This window comes from Sinohyriopsis cumingii, unplaced genomic scaffold, assembly GCF_028554795.1.
Source record: "Sinohyriopsis cumingii isolate HCF-2022 unplaced genomic scaffold, ASM2855479v2 utg000273l, whole genome shotgun sequence".
NCBI classification, from domain to species: domain Eukaryota; kingdom Metazoa; phylum Mollusca; class Bivalvia; order Unionida; family Unionidae; genus Sinohyriopsis; species Sinohyriopsis cumingii.
In genome coordinates, this window is record NW_028315884.1 from 140,565 (window position 1) to 158,056 (window position 17,492).

General features: G+C 35.9%; 1 protein-coding gene across 1 annotated transcript in view; it reads left to right on the forward strand.

The window, feature by feature from the left end:
- Nucleotides 1-1,185: 1,185 nt before the first annotated feature.
- The window catches only part of LOC149774374 (leucine-rich repeat serine/threonine-protein kinase 2-like), a 72,924-nt gene continuing 56,617 nt past the window's right edge, over nt 1,186-17,492 (forward strand). Inside the window, exons 1-2 of the mRNA XM_089945358.1 lie at nt 1,186-1,357; nt 11,776-12,042. Coding sequence (XP_089801484.1) covers nt 1,186-1,357; nt 11,776-12,042 — 439 coding nt within the window. The remainder of the gene's footprint in view (nt 1,358-11,775; nt 12,043-17,492) is intronic.

The window sequence follows — 17,492 nt, forward strand, 5'->3', positions numbered from 1 at the left end:
GCTTTGCTGTAAAGAACACGCTAATCGCCTTCATTGAACCTCCATCACCAGGTACTGAGAGAATCCTTGTCCTCCGACTGTCAACATCCTTAGGATCGGTCAACATCTCCAGCGTGTACACCCCAACCCTCTGCTCCACCCATGAGGAGAAAGACAAGTTTTATGAGGCTCTGGATCAGGCAATATCCAGTATCCCCAACAATGAAAGCCTTTACTTGCTAGGAGACTGCAATGCTAGAGTGGGAGCTGACCATGAGGCCTGGTCCACCTGTCTCGTCTTTTGCGGTAGGGGCAAGATCAACGAGAATGGTCAGCTACTGCTGCAGATGTGCTGCTCCCCCAGCCTATGTGTGACCAACACTTTCTTCAAATGTAAGGAGATCCACTATGTTTCGTGGAGACACCCACGTTCACGCCACTGGCACCAGCTAGACCTCGTCATCACCAGGCCTGCAGAACTGGCCAGTGTCCTCCTCACCCTCAACTACCGCAGTTCCGATTGTGACACGGACCATTTCCTCGTGGCCAGCAAGGTGCGAATATTACCCAAGAAGCTGCACAACGCCAAGAAGAGGGGTCACCCACGCATCAACACCTACTGTACAAGCAACCCAGAGAAAACACAGCAGTTCATCAGCAAACTGAAGGAAGCCTTCACCAAAGTGACACCTGACGACACCATTGACTCCAAGTGGTCCCATATCCGTGACTCTGTGTACAATTCAGCCATCACAGCTTATTGGAAGAAGGAGCGAAAGAATGTCGACTGGTATGAGGCAAACTGGGAGGAGATGGAGCCCATGACTGAGGCAAAGAGGAAAGCCCTCATGTCATACAAGGCTGAACCTAGCCCGATAACACTACAAGCCCTCAGAACTGCAAGGAACAACGCCCAGAAGACCGCCCGCCGCTGTGCCAACACCTACGACCTGAACCTTTGCAACATTATACAGACAGCTGCCGACACCTGGGATGCAAGAAGAATGTATATGGGTATCAAAAAGGCGACAGGCTCCTCCCCCCCGCTACAAGACCGCCCCCCCCCCCCTCAAGTCCAAGACGGGCGAAGTCATCACAGACCAGGGGAAACAACTGTAGCGATGGGTTGAGCACTCTCTCGAGCTATATGCAACCCAAAACAATGTCACTGGAACTGCCCTGGTCTCCATTCCAGACCTGCCTGTCATGGAGGAGCTAGATACACAGCCCGCCTTGGAAGAGTTCGGAAAGCCATCGATTGCCTTGCCTGTGGGAAGGCTCCTGGAAGCGCCGACATATCGCCTGAAGTCCTCAAGAGCGGAAAATCGGCACTGCTCCAGTCCCTACACATACTCTTCTGCCTTTGCTGGGAACAGGGGTACATCCCACAAGACATAAGTGACGCAAACATCGTCACTTTGTACAAAAACAAATGAGACCGTAGCGACTACAACACATACCGGGGCGTCACTCTCCTCAGCATGGTCGGAAAGGCTTTATCCCGAGTTGCCTTGACGCGCTGGCAGATCCTAGCTTCCCGCGTATCCCCAGAGTCCCAGTGTGGATTTCGAGCCGGCAGGTCAACTGTAGACATGATCTTCTCACTACGTCAGCTGCAGGAGAAGTGTCGCGAGCAGCAAATGCCCCTCTACATTGCTTTCATAGACATAACGAAGGCGTTAGTCGGACTGGACTCTTCGGACTCCTGCAGAAAATCGGCTGCCCCCCACGTCTGCTTGCTGTCATCATGTCGTTCCACGAAAACAAGTACAGCACAGTGTGCTTCAATGGCGCAACATCTGAAGCATTCCCAGTCATCAGCGGAGTCAAACAAGGATGTGTCCTTGCGCCGACGCTCTTTGCCATCTTCTTCTCCATGCTTCTCCAGTACGCATTCAAGGACTGCAGCGAGGGAGTATACATCCATACCAGGGCTGACGGCAAGCTGTTCAACATCGCCCGTCTCCGTGCTAAGACTAAAGTCACAGAGGTACTCATCTGTGAATTGCTCTTCGCCGACTATGCAGCTTTGATATCACACACGGAAGATGGACCTCAGCAGCTGCTATGCCACCTCTCCCATGCTTGTAAGGAATTTATACTGACCATCAGTTTGAAGAAAACGAACGTCATGGCGCAGGACGCAGACTCCCCTCCCTCTGTCACCATTGATGGGTACAACTTAGAAGTTGTCGAGAACTTCACACCTCGGGTCTAACATCTCCAGCTCACTCTCCATTGATTCGGAAGTGAATGGCCGGATTGCCAAGGCAGCAGCAGTGATGGCCAGACCTAACCAGAGAGTCTGAAACAACCCCAACCTCACCGAAAAAAACCAAAATGCGTGTCTACTAAGCCTGCGTGCTCAGTTCACTTCTCTACAGCAGCGAAACATGGACCACCTATGCAAGACACGAGAGGAAACTCAACAGCTTCCACCTGAGATGTTTGTGGCGCATTCTGCACATCCAGTGGCAGGACAAAGTACCCACCACAGAGGTTCTAGAACGCGCCAACATGAGAGAGGCGAGAGGCGCCTTCGCTGGCTTGGCCATATCAAGAGAATGGACCCAGGCAGCATTCCAAAGGACGTGTTATATGGAGATTTAGCAGAAGGTGCACGACCAACTGGACGACCACATCTGCGCTACAAAGATGTTTGCAAGAAGGATATGATGACTGCAAACATCAATGTCAACGACTGGGACAGCTGTGCAAACAACCGTTCCAGCTAGCTTCTAGCTGTCACGCATGGAGTTCAAAACGCAGAGGAAGAGAGAAAAATAAAACAAGCTCAACAGAGAGCTAGAAAGAAAGATAAACAAAAACTTACTTTGGAGCTACGCCATCGTCTCCCGTAGACGGACGGATGCCAAGGAAACCTTTCTTTTGTCACATTTATATCCCTTTAGACACATTTGTCAGTTAGAAGGTGGCCTTTAATTTGCTACAAAACATCATCTTCTGAGACTAAGACATATAATTATCACATTTCTTTTAAAACAAATACTTGATATTTTAAACAAGAAAGATTACAAATCACTGATCCTGCTCATGAGACATTCCTCAAAATACTTTCCAACTGTTTCATAAATAAAGCTTCCATTTACAGAAGAAAAACCCTTCGCGAATGAAATAAAGAAAACAACAGGAAATATAAGATTAACAACAAAAAACAATAACATAGGTTAGAAAATCAACAGTAATATTCCCCCACATTACCGTAATCAATTCAAAACCTTTGCAGTATTAATACAATTTATGAATATTGGCCTCATTAACAATAATGATGATGATGATGAATATGGTAACAAAGTTGATAACTTTTATCTCAAACGTTTCTCTAAAGTTAATTTGATACCCACTAGTAAATCTATAGTTTCATTTCTCTATACTTATTACAGATTAGAATTCATCCTATGAATACACATTGCACTTTACACGTGATAAACCGATGACCTTGACTTTCGCTTGCACTGAGTATCCTCCTCATGGTTCAGCAGTACAGTAAAGTTGTCAGTAAAATGCTACTGAATAAGTCACATCCTTTGATATATGCGGCACACTCAGTTTAGATCGCAAAGTCAGATAGGCATTAGGAGACAATGCAATCTTAAGTTTGCTAAACATAGCAAAAGGGGGTTACTGTTACCTGTTTCGGGTAAAGGAGAAAAAGCCAGCTGCATGCATATATGTATATATACATGAGTGTGGTTTTAAATGAACCAAACCATACCTTGGTATGTTTTGGAATGCAGTCATCTGACAGGGTATTAATGTCATTTGGATATATTGGTACTTAATACTGGAAGTGAGAATATTTTGCAAAGCAAAGGGAAAACTATTAACATTGTGACACACAAGTCCCTGATTTTGCAGGTGAAAGGGAAGCATTTTGTGCCTATATATAAAACACTTCTAATAACATGAAATGTAAAGTAACATGCATATGCATATCAACATTTACGTCAAGTACGGCAGTTTGTATACGTGGGCAAATAGTTTTCGGTTTAAAACAAAATGTTACTAAATGTGTTTAAGAGTCTTGGTTTCAATTACCTTCATCATTTACAAATACATTTTTAATGTGCATGTATATGTCAAAGATATGACTGTTCAATCACAATTACAATTGCCCATGTTGGTAATTTTCATGTATAAATACTATGACAAATAAAGTTGTAAGTGAACCCAAGTCTGAATCATATAGTAGACTAATTAAAATCATTTATCTGCACAGATTTAATTTCTAAAGTTTAATTTCATTGTTCTATATTAATTCACACAGCATTAGCCTTTTACACAGCATATGAGATAATGTGTATATCTTCACCTTCTCTAATTTGTTTATAATTGAAAAACACATTTATCTTTACTTTTGTAATTGATTTGCAAATGAGCAAATACTGAAATATAGACCTTCAATTTCAATTGCAATTGTATGATATCGTCAATGTTCAGTTACAATTACAGTGTCACTTTAATTAATTACTCGATTACACTGACAATTTTTGTTCTAAAACAGTCTCATTCTAAATTATAAATTGGCATAAAATTAAATCATAAGAACAGAGACACTTGGCCTTAAACAGATTTTTAATACCTGTTCAATATATATAATCATCTGATTTTACCTGGTTTACCTACATATTTTGATTTGTATGGTTTGTTTGATATCTCACTTGCAATTAAAGGTAAATACGATTGTGGCTGAAACAGAAATATAAATGGTTTAATATGGCTAAACTACCGTAATGTTCCTCTTATTACTCAGAGTCAAAACTTATAAAATGACATATAAAATTTGAAAAAACTATATATGGTAAACCTCTTTAGGTATGCATACATTACTTTATGTTCTAAACTAAGGTAATAAGAGATATAGTATGATGAAAGTTCTTTAATGGTTTTCAAGTTTCTTAACTGCTAACCTGATTTTTACAGATAGGACTGCTGTATTCCGCAGTAAACAAATATGTTCATGTCATGGAAAAATAATAATGTAACGCAAAAAGCTCATGCTCAATTCCCCAGTGTCAATTTTCCATAAATGGCGAAATGTTATTTCCATTAGATAGGAATAAATGGTACTTATAACAAGCGTGTTACATATTTAAGGGAAGGGAAGGGTGGTGATGGTAAATGATAATACGTTCAATGACCATCTTTAATTGGATCAAGGGAAGTGGGGAAAACATTGTATATACTAGTGGAAGGATAATAAAAAGCATGTATCAAAGCAGCATGTTAATGTGTTTCTGGCAATGGAATTTTATTTAAAACATGTTATATGGAACTGCAAGTTATTTTAAAAATCATATGGTCTGAAGATTGGTGATATAAGAACCATCAACTTACTGAAAACTAATTATATGCTTTCTCGCATAACACAATGGTTGAACCTGAGATTGAAATACAAATGAACAATGTCGATATGTTTACTTTCGTAAAATGAAATTGGGTATGACGGAATGTGTTGAACACATGAATTAAAGCACATGGTTGAATGTGAATTTAATTCATATGACAGTTCAGCTGGGTGGAGGTAATTGTCGATAGTGTGCTGCTCATTGGTTTGGTAGTAATTAAAATGTATACATATGTGAGAGAAATTCAAAACCTATACAATATTTTAATTGGTTTCATCCGGGAAAGATTGAATGGCTTCTCTACAACAAAAACCTAGAGAATTTACGGTGTAATATCTGTAAGAGTTGTATAAAGGCAACACGTAACCAGGTCTTGAGCGCATGCATTTATCAGAGCATAGTACCTGGTGATAATCTTTCGCCATCGTTGCATTCAACATAGACACTAAGTTGGTAAAGGTGCTTAATACATGCAAAAACGTCCAAAGGTTATAAGAAACTAATAACCCTGTCTACGCAGCAAGCAGATTCGAAATATAAGACCAATGAAGTAACGTTCACTGTTCCTTTTCTACTCTTGGTGCAATGTGAGCATTCTATGCATACATTTAATGAATAATTCACAATCTGAAGGGGAGAAAAAGATGAAAGGTAAATTTAACTTGTGTTGAATCTGTTATCAAAAAATGTTTATTTTAAACGCAAATATATGCAATCATACATTAATGGTACCCTTCTTTACATATTCAATTTACTGAATAATGGAAATTGAATACAAACCAGTTTGCACCATTTCTTAAATAGCGTCGGTAGCTACATATACTGGCATGCAATGATACTTATGCGTACAATGTGCGGTAGCTATATACCTGTCCGGATTCAGGCTAAGCCGCCAGCATAGTTGTGCTATTGGTTATTGATCAGATAGAACTAAAGGATCGGAGGTTCAAAGGAACTTTACAGCGTGTCGTTGCGCCAAAAGCAGGATCGTTTAACTGGATTTTCTAGCAGACGACATACAGGAAAAAAGAATGAAGACGTTTACTTGCAACATGAGTTTTCCTTGACGGAGTGTGTGTAGTACATACATTTAATATTGAACTTCATTGGCAAATATTGCAAGAAGACTTAGTCCATATATTTAACATTAAGTTTCTAAGATATTGGTTAATGTTCCATGGCTATTAGTAGGGCTTCTTTTTTTCCGAAAGTAAAAAGGACTATGGGCAATAACCACTCCCATTGTATTAAGTTTTTGAAAACTAGTGTGTGTTTTCAATAACTGTTATCTATTTACTCACATACACGAGTGCCTGTACTGAGAACTAATTGTTTAACTCTGGTTTGTGTCGAAACTGTAATGTTGCATTTTTCTTTTGTCTAAACATTGTTAACGTTACATGGTTTATATTTTCAAAGGAAATATTTACGAATTTATTTCTATTTTCTTGGAAATAATGCGTCAATAAGCAGGCATTATATTCTCACTATCTTTTCACTGGTTGTAAAACAGAATTTAATATTTTCTGTAATAATTTGTGCATGTTGTGACTTTTTAAATAACTGTATTTTTTTTTACTGAGATAAACGAGTGTCTGTACTAATCGCTGATTGTTTGCCTCCGTTTGCATCGCCATTGCAATGTTTTCTAATATATTTTATTTTGCCTATTTGATGTTAAATGCTTTACATTTTCAAAGAAAATATTTGCATACAGATTTTTGCACTTTTACGTAAAATTAGTTCATCATTAGCCAGGCATTCTATCCCCTGTGCAATTTGTCACTGGGTTTAAAATTGAAAATTGAATTTAAAAATATTGTTATAATTTGTAACTAATTTGTTATGCACACCCGTCCTTTTGCTTGTAGCTCCTACCGATTGAAAAAAAGAAAGCATCAATGATATGCAAAATGTACAAAATTTGTGTATCACTTGGTAGTGACTTTACTCATCAGATTATACTTCCTAGCCTGATTGACTTCAAGAAGACCTTAGCATTAACTGACTAAAAATAATGTTGTCTGCGTCAGTTATTTACTATGACTCGTTTGTATATTTCTAAAACGAACTGCCCAGATGATAAGGAGAAACTTATGGAAACGTGTCTCCAAAGAGATGTATCTACAAAATGTATGGAAGTGTTTCTGTTATTAAATACGTCGACACTTGAATACTTAGACCTGCATCAAAAATCCCGTTTGTTTCCAAAAACCAACAATTAATAGTATACGGGACCTCATGGCGACAATCAGGTTAGAAATTATAAACTGATGAATGAAATGACTCAGTTTTGTATAATTTGTATATCCTTAATGACGTGTGTTTTCTTAAATTAGTATAGGGGTACACACAAACGGAAAGGTATGCAATTAATATAGCTTCAATCAACAGCTTGAATTTTGTGTATGTTAAACATCTATCTCCTTGTCTTCCCGTTAGGAATAAAAGCCCTCAGTTTAAACCTAATGTGAGTAGGTCCACGATCGTGTTGATAATGACTGCCTTAGAGGCAAATATCAGTTGTGTATGTGCATTTGTCATTTCATAACCAACATATATGTCAGTTGTATGTGGTTATCAGCCCAGGAATCATGGTAATTTCTAAACAATGCTTATGGTATAAATCTATAGGAATAAGCGCTATTTTGGTTGTAAATATTAATGTATGATTAGCATAAGTATATATGATTATATTGTGAGGATCCCAACATTTACGAAGTTTTAATGCAAGGAAAGTCTTCATTAGATTAAGTGTACTCCCTGCGGTAAAACATATTGCATTCATGAATCTTTTTTTTTTATTCATACCAACTAATTATTCATAAGGCTACTGGGTGCTGATCTCAAGTGTTTCACTGTTGTGATACAGAGGCAACGTCAATGGTGGGAGGAATGGACGCTGCGATCAAAAAGGGCATGGAATCTCAACAGTTTTTAATCTGTGAAAAATGGAGCTGCTTCATGGATGGATGCTTAGTTGAAAGTTAAGGGCAGAAAGTACTATGTATCTTTGTATGAGTCAAGTTGATATACGTCCATGTTAATATCTAAATGTCATGACTCACCGTCATTGTAAATGCAACTTATATATTTGTTTTTAACATGCCGAGAAAGTGTGTTTTATGATTACAGGATAGGCATCTTAGTAGTTTCTATGATATGACTCTTGACAATATTTCCTTATGGGTGAGAATAGTCTCTGGGGAAATCACCTCGTGTGGTTTATATTGATAACTGTGCCGCATATAACTTGACAATTGTCATACATCAAACGATAATTATCAGAAGTTACTTGAAATTTATGTAAAATCACCGCTACTCATTTTGGTCCTACTTTACCATAAGCAAGGCAATACGTTTCATTCTATGCTCAAACGTATTGGCTATAGTTCATTCCACACAAATTAACAAATTTTTCAAATATGTTACTATTTAAATTTTAAGTTGAATGTCATTAGATACAGCAAAAAGTACCTAATTCATTTTGAATACTTCCTGTGACATGAGTTAGGTACTTTGTGGAACGAACTATACTAACAATAATAATAATACTGCTAATAATATTGCAAATTCTAATTACATAACGATAACGGTTAAAATGTTTTACTAAAAGTATTTATATCTGTATATTGTATATTCCGGATCCTGATGTAAGTCGATCTTTCTCCACAGCCGGCCGTATACCTGACTACGTAGGTCTTGCTGTTCATGAAGATACCTTAATGGTCGTAGACTTCAATGCGAAGAATCTCCAGCTTTACAGTCGTCGTAATGGCAAACTGCTGTCTACAACACGCGAACTGGAGTCCGGTCCCATGTGTGTCTGTCTTATTAACAAGACGGAAGTCGCTTTGTGTCTGTCCGTCTGTAAGATTGTAATCATGTCATTGAAATCGTTAAATGACATAAAACTAGTCAAAATATTAGATGTAAGGACACAGTTTTATTCATGTCATTCAGTGGCAAAAGTGAATTCAGAGAACAGCGTCATTGTTAGCGGTTGGGAACACGGCGACATATTAAACTGGTGTCTTGTATCCCTTGCAGATGGACATGTAAACTTAAATCGCAAGATTTGCAAAGGGGGCAATTGGAGTAGTAGTCACTTGGCCATAAAATATAAAACAGTTTACATCTCGTGTTGGACTGATGACTCCACTGCTGATGGCGTATATGCATATGATATTTTCGATCCACACCAACAAAAGTTTTTGTATCAACATCATGAATTGACGACACCGTGGATAATAACTACTGACAAATGGAATTTTATTTATGTGTGTGATAGGAATTCTAACATAATTCATCAGCTGACAGACAGCGGTCAACTAGTGACTATACACAAAGTTTCACCAAGGCCCTATGCCATATTCTATGATGACCAGCACGAAGTTCTGTACACCACATGCTGGAGGAGTAATTTGGTCAATGGATATAAACTGGATTGGTTACAACAACCAGGTAATTCGATTTTGTTTGACATCAACTTTTACATCAGACCACAAGGAAAACTATATTATTTTTTTACAATTCTCATTGATTAAGATTCACCTTTGGGAACAGATGTGAATTATAAATGTTAAAAATAAAACATTATGATGAAGTCAAGCAAATATAAAATATGTCAAATAAAACCAGATACGTAAATCAAAATAAAATCAAAGTGGAAGAAATAACTAAATATTTATTTATGTGTTAACGTCGTATTCGTCCTGTATTGGTCTTAAATACTACTTTCTATTTTAAGATTGAATACTGATATATTTCAATATTTAACACTTATATAGTTGTACCCAAGTTGATTTATTAATGATCGGTAAGTGATTTACATTTTATAATACAAGTCACAATGGTCACGCAAAGGTATTTATTCATATATATGTAAAAACATATTATATTTAAAAATGTATTCATAATATAATTTTAACAAAGTTTATGAAATCGTAATTTTTGAGTGGTCTACACTTTAATTGTCATAACAACATTTTCTGACGAAACGTATTGATCACTTTGAACTTTTATAATGGTTGTTTGAATTTACACTAAATCAAGGCAGATGATGTTGGATTGAACTGTTACTAGTGGAGGGGGAGTCAAGGTGCAATCGTGTGAACAAGACGTCGCACACATTTGCATTCATCGCTTATATGGATATTGAACTATAAATGGGAGGGAGGAGTAACAGACTTTATTCTTAACTTGTGCATGTAACATTTCTTCAAAATTATAATTTAGCGTTATGTAAAATTTAACTCAAATAATTTGAATTGAGAGCAATGACTCTACTGTCTTTAAGGTGTATGAAAAAACATATTTGTAAGGGAAAATATGTGTTTTTACAAATCGAAATAAAATACAAAAGATATATTCGAAGTTACATAATTTCTTTCCATACATTTGACTACTGTGCCATTTTTGCCCTGTCGGTGGTTTCCCAGTATTGTGTATAGATGACGACATTGTCCCGTCTAGGTTTTTGTTTGTAGTTAAACATCTTCTTAACCCTCTTATATCATAACACGCGACAAAAACCGGCTTAAATGCGATCACCTCGATTTCTTGACAGTGCAGGAATTGTCGAAGGACGTCATCATTGAATTTGCTACAAAGATTTTGGACAAAGGTGCGAAATAAATGCAACAACCACCATTTAAAAGCATGTATTATCAAAATCAAAATCTCCAAGCTGAAACCCATAGCTACAAATCGTGACTCAGTGGGATATTCTTTCTTACTGACGTCATAGCACTTGATAGCACTTTATCTATCCTGTTTACACTAGATCACATCACTTACTTTTTAACCTCTAAAGCTGTCTGTGAATATTTAATACTGATTTTGTTGTAAGTTCTTGGATCGCACCTTGATTATCAGTTTCTTGAAATGCTCACGTTATTTATTATTTCTTGGAGCGGTTCTATAAAGGTTTTATGATTTTAGAAGCGATAGTTGTTGACGAGTAAACAAAATCAATTGATCAATCACCATTTAAAGATACATGTAATTAAACTAAAACAAAATATATGATAGTAAGCCAAACTTTGGATGCGCACATAAAACTCAAAATAGTTCATCAGGGCCGCGAGTAGCCGAGTGGTCTATAGACTTCTGTCTGCGTGGATTTCTGTGTGAGTTCGAGTCTTAGACTTGGCTACCGTGGGTACGTGAGAAAGCCTGCCAGTATATTCTCGTGGGTCAGTGGTTCTTCCCGGGGTTTTCCAGGTTTCCTCCTCTACCAGTTGTGATCATATGTTTTCAATAAATACTTAGTGATTATGCTTAAGCTGAGACTTGAACCAATATTACACTCCTCCACTAAGTTCCAGGATAAAAATTCCTCTTTAAAATATCTTGTAACACATTTTTGATTTTGAATTGGTCATTCATTGTCATCATGAAAACCGTTATAATCGTTTGATTTCAGATATCGTCATCTCCAAAGAGGTCCAGAAAATGGATTCAAAATCCCCTCAGACATACATGGAGGATCTTAATGACGGAATGGAAAAGGCTTACAATATCAGGGTGATGGTGGTAGGTCAATATGGGGCGGGAAAAACAACGTTGACCCAGCGCCTTTTGGGAAACAATGTAAACATATCTGAGAGACATAGCACTGATGGGATAGATGTTCATGTGCAATGCTGTAAAGTTTCCTTGGCAACTGGAGAGTGGAAAACACACGAAACAAGTAGGTCATATTCTTGTCTGATGATTTGTCTCGTACACAAACATTTATAAAAATCATTCAGGAAAAATGGCTTATTCATTCATTTTCTGAAGTTCCTCAGTCTTTATACAGCTGGTGGAAAGAGTTTATAATTTATCTATCAGGAATCAACTATTTACAGTTGAAAAGGTAGTGGGCCCTGGAGTTTATTTCATAAAAATCTTCCTTTCCACAAATAGTCTTAAATTGATTCTTTCACTGGCTTGTACATAAGAACGATTAAATTATATTAATCAGCTTAGTTGCAAAAAATGATAATGATATCAAAGAAAAACAAAATATTGCTGAAAGGAAATTTACATTCCCCTTCCACCAATTTCATAATTGGTGCCATAGGTTTATAACAGTGAGTGAATTTCTCGTTTGATATTGATATAAATTTAGAACCTGGAAGTCATAGGAAGGCATTTACCCATATCTATGAACAACTGCATATGTATTTGTTATTGATACAAAGCCTACAACCAATTTCAGCTAAACTTGTCAAATATCTTCCAGGTAGGAAGACCATTAAAATTTGTCCAGTTGATGCAGTTTCAGTACCAGCATAAAATATATGCCATCCATGTGAACCCAATATGTATTAACCTTCAGTATTGTAAAATTAATGGCGTTAGCGGTGGTAGTTTCAAGCTTTTTTTATTCTTTGACATAAAATCCAAGAATATAACATTTTAGTTAAGTATAAGAGTTACTCAAATAAGGATCATAAGAATATAACAGAAACAGGTACATTACCATGACAACTCTAAATATTATTTTATTGTTAGAAGAATATTTCTTGGCAATCAACAGTTTTAGTTTAGTCCAGTATTTTGATTTTGCAACGTTTATATTATAATTTCGAACATCCAGTTGATATAAATAGATGGTCAATATACCTTATTAAATGGGAACTATACTCAGTATTACATACTTAAATTGATTTTTACATCTTTTAAATTTCCGATTCTGTATCAGTATATGTTATATTATTTACATGCACGATTTTGTGTTTTCCTTTACCACATAGTTCCGATGCCAGAATAAGTTCTTTTATTGGAATGTACAATGTGTTTGTTAGGGATTTGCTTTTATCTCTAATTATTTGTTATTTTTAAACATTCTTTCAAACATGTTGTGCATATCCTTTATTTAGGCCACTGTGACAAAATTTAACTTCCTAAATATTTGCAATTCAGTTTTACAGTTTTCAGTTTCTTTCTTTAATTGACGCCATGTAACCACTATTATTCTAAAGTGCCATAACATACATACATACATACATACATACATACATACATACATACATACATACATACATTCAAACATACATACATACATACATACATTCTTAAATAACAAACTTATTTTTACATTTTCACCTTGGTTTGCTGATAAGCCATATACCAGTCTTTCAGGCTTACATTTGTCTTTAAGCTATTCTCAATAAAAGCAAATATATTCAGCATATTTCAGCAAATTATTCAAATTACTTTCTTATATTTCAACTTAGAATCCGGAGATAGTCACTAACCTTCCAAAATTGTTTAATTTAAATCAATATATGTGGAATAGTATGCTGCTCAACCAACGTTTCTTCGTGTTGTAAGATAATTAGTTTAATGAAATAGTTTTGTACAGGTCCAACGAATGAAACTAAATCAAGCATCAATACAATAATTTCCTCGAGTACCACAACTGGAATTATTATTATCTGCAATTATGAGTGATTTCATCCAGTTTCTAATTATTTGTATCATTCAGTTACTGAATTCTAAAAAGTTTGATCAGCACTTTAGTATTTAAAATCTTCATATTTGCAGTAGGTTATCATTTCAACTCTATCACAAATAAATTTAGGTTGCATGATGATAATGACACAAATAATGTATACGCGATATGCTGATTTAATAAAATACATATACATATGTATACGTTCAAAACCTCTTTCATCTCTTGTCTGAGATAACTATAATCTAATCAGTAGTATTTACTACAAGATGAAGCACTGAAAATGTTAGTATATACTATTTTGAGCTTGATTGCTGACACAAAATAGGGATGCTTCCCTAAGAAAATTGATTGACCATCATATCATTTCTGCCAAATTTCAGGTTTAAATACCGTATAAAGTCATTTCAGGCTTACGGATTTATGCGGAATACCATGGAATTAATTCAAGTACAAAAATATTCAAGAACGAACATTGTATTTATTACAGTAAGTTAATAAATTTACATTAAATAATAATTACCTCAGGCTGAACACATTTTCTTTATAATGTACAAAACAAAACCTCATGCAAATTTGTTTTACGGCCCACACATGTACAAATTATTGTGTGATTAAATTGCGGTTGTACAGCTGAAATAGTTAAGTCGAAAGCATTAAGGCAGTCATTCTGAATACATCTCATGTATTCCCCACAGAGTAACGTTCATTAGTAGCGAAATCCCACAGAAGCCAGGCCAATCCGAGTCATGACAAGCGAACTAATGTAAAATGCACGTTGCATTCTCTCAAGAAAAATGCTGAATGACAGGAGCATGAAAAATCGGACAACCATTCGTGTGATATTATCAATAAATACTACAGTTTGATAACGGATGGAACGGATGACGTTCTGTTCTTGCATGTCAAATGTCAAGGGTAAAATACCTGCATATTCTTCTAACACAGGAATATGGAAATAAATGAAACATTTTGACTATATCTTTCTTTCGCTTAATGCAATAGTTTCACATTTAATTTTCACTCCTGTATTGTAATTTATAATATACCATAATTAAGGTCATTACAGACACATTTCTGCAACAAGGCATATTATGAAAGTAAAGCACGATAAGCATAATTATCTTATTTTCTGGACGTTTGAAAGAGATCAATGACTATAAATCCCGAATATGCACTCAGTAATGGTTTTGTTTAAAAGTTAAAATGACTTGGGTAGGATATCTAAGCTTTTTAAACGTAGTTGACCAACAAATAAAAATTCTGATATACCTTGACAGACCTTGTCCCCACCCAAATCCATGTGCCACTTGACCCAGCTCACTGCATGTTTGATAGTGCGATATTTATTCTTGGTTGTAGTGACAATCTCCAAATACCAGAATGGGATGGGAAGGAGAAGTTAGTTGGATCATCCTCCATTCCATGTCACTGATAAATGATCAGGAAATTTAATACATACGTTAATTATATAACATTGTATTCACAGAGGCGGCTAAATCTTCAGTGATTGTAATGCAAATTCATTATTTTTATGAAATTTTGTCCTTTGTACTTTGTCCATCATTTTTATATTGCCGTATAATTTTTATGTCAGATTTTATATGTACGAATAACAGTCAAGATCTTACATGAATTTAATTTTAACCAGACTTCACACATATTAATGAAGTGATCTTGCATTTAAATCAATGAGCTTGAAAACCAACATATAGCGACTATGTTGCTGATTATAATTTGCTATCATCAATATCATGGAATTGTTTGATCATTCCCAGGATCTATGTGTTTTAGTGAGGTGACTAGTTTGATTATGAGAAATGTCCACAAATAGCATGATGTCATCTTGCATAATATTGCCTTAGCTTTTGAACGCTACTGAGGACATATTTTTGTTAAGTTTACATCTGGTATATAAGCTTCTATCATCAAGATCTGATAAGAATTTGATCATGTGCATGATCCATGCATACTTCTGACGATTCAAGCTGAACAATGGTGTGAATCAAATCCAAAACATTTTTATCATGCGTTTAGGGCCTTAACTTAGCCACTTCAGTTTAATAGATGGAGCTTCCTGTGTTTTCCAAGTTCTGACTTTAGTAACAAAGTTCCAAGGTTATGGGACAGTTTCTAAGTTATTAATTATAGCTTAGTCACAAGTGATAGGGTTATACTGAATGGTTCTTGCTTTTTGTATAAAATGACATGTCAATTTTGATGCAGAGAAAATATATGGTCTAAAAAAGAAAATGCAAGTGAACAATCCATTTAAGCAATAAAAGACATCCATGTTAAATATTAATATAATAATATGTAAAACATGTCTTATTTAAAAGTATATATATATATATATATATATATATATATATATATATATATATATATATATATATATATATATATATATATATATATATATATATATATATATATATATATAAGGTATCTTGGAGCGAATGTATGTAAATGACGATTCAAAAGATCTCCACTTGATTCCTGGGATTTTGTTTTAGCCAGTAGACTGTTCATCTCTTGATGACAGACACTTCGTAGCATACTTGGCTGTCATATAAAGTATACTTAAACTGTAAGAACGACTATAGAGGCAGGAATGATGGTTGACAGTATGACAATCCCTACCCTACCATTGCCTATGGAGATCACCATCACTGTAGTGTAAATACCATTAACCACATTTACTTGATGCATGTAATTTTTGTTAATTCTGTAATTGTAAGAACGTGAATTCAGCGTTTCAGATCATTTCATGTAAAACTATGTGGGCCTTACAGTTTTAGTTATATCAACATTATAGTTCTTCTGTAAGGAATGTGATACGAGGTTTTATGAGATCTGGAGAGATCAACTTCATTGTTGGCTTCAGTTTGATTAAGAACAATAGATCCATAAATAATATGCTTCAACAAGCCCTCCGGCACACTTACCAACTGATAGAAAAAACGTTCCCTATGTTGGCACGTCCACATACTGTTTGATTTTCTGATTGATAAGTGTCATGTAGCAGAATGCATCATTTTCATATATAACCTTTTTTGCCTCCGGCAAGCTGTAAGACGTATGATACTACTTGACCCGAAGGAAAGGTAACCGGTAGGGGCATTTCATCATTTAACTGTAGTAAGAAAGGTTATGAACAAGGTCCTTTCACCACTTAATTTTAGCAGGGAAATATGATCGCCAGGGGCATTTCAGCACTTATTTGTTGTGGCAATCTGAATATCCTGACTCATAAATATTGCAGTACTTGTGTGTGTTGCCTTAATCACAATTAACTTTACCTGCCCACATATTGGCTACACACGATCTACATAACGTCAGTGCAAGATGTATGTCTGCTGTGCATCCTTGTTGTATAACAGTCTGAACTGGTACTATCCACCCAAAAGAGGCACAGTTACTCTTATAATCAAATCATGTCCAAAATGAAAACCCCCAAAATATACTTCTGACCGATACATTTTGGTATACATTCTGTTTGTCCATTTCAGCGAAATAAGCTGAAATGGGTTTGAGTGTGGTATCAATAAAGTATGGATGATACATCAATTTGCAAGTTGGTGGGTTATGATAATAACGGGTCAGACAGAAATTGCACATGTTGTCAGCCAGACAATCGTCTGTGATTGATGCGGGATTGGTGGTGCATTGCCAGTGTATTATTGGTTCAGGGGCTG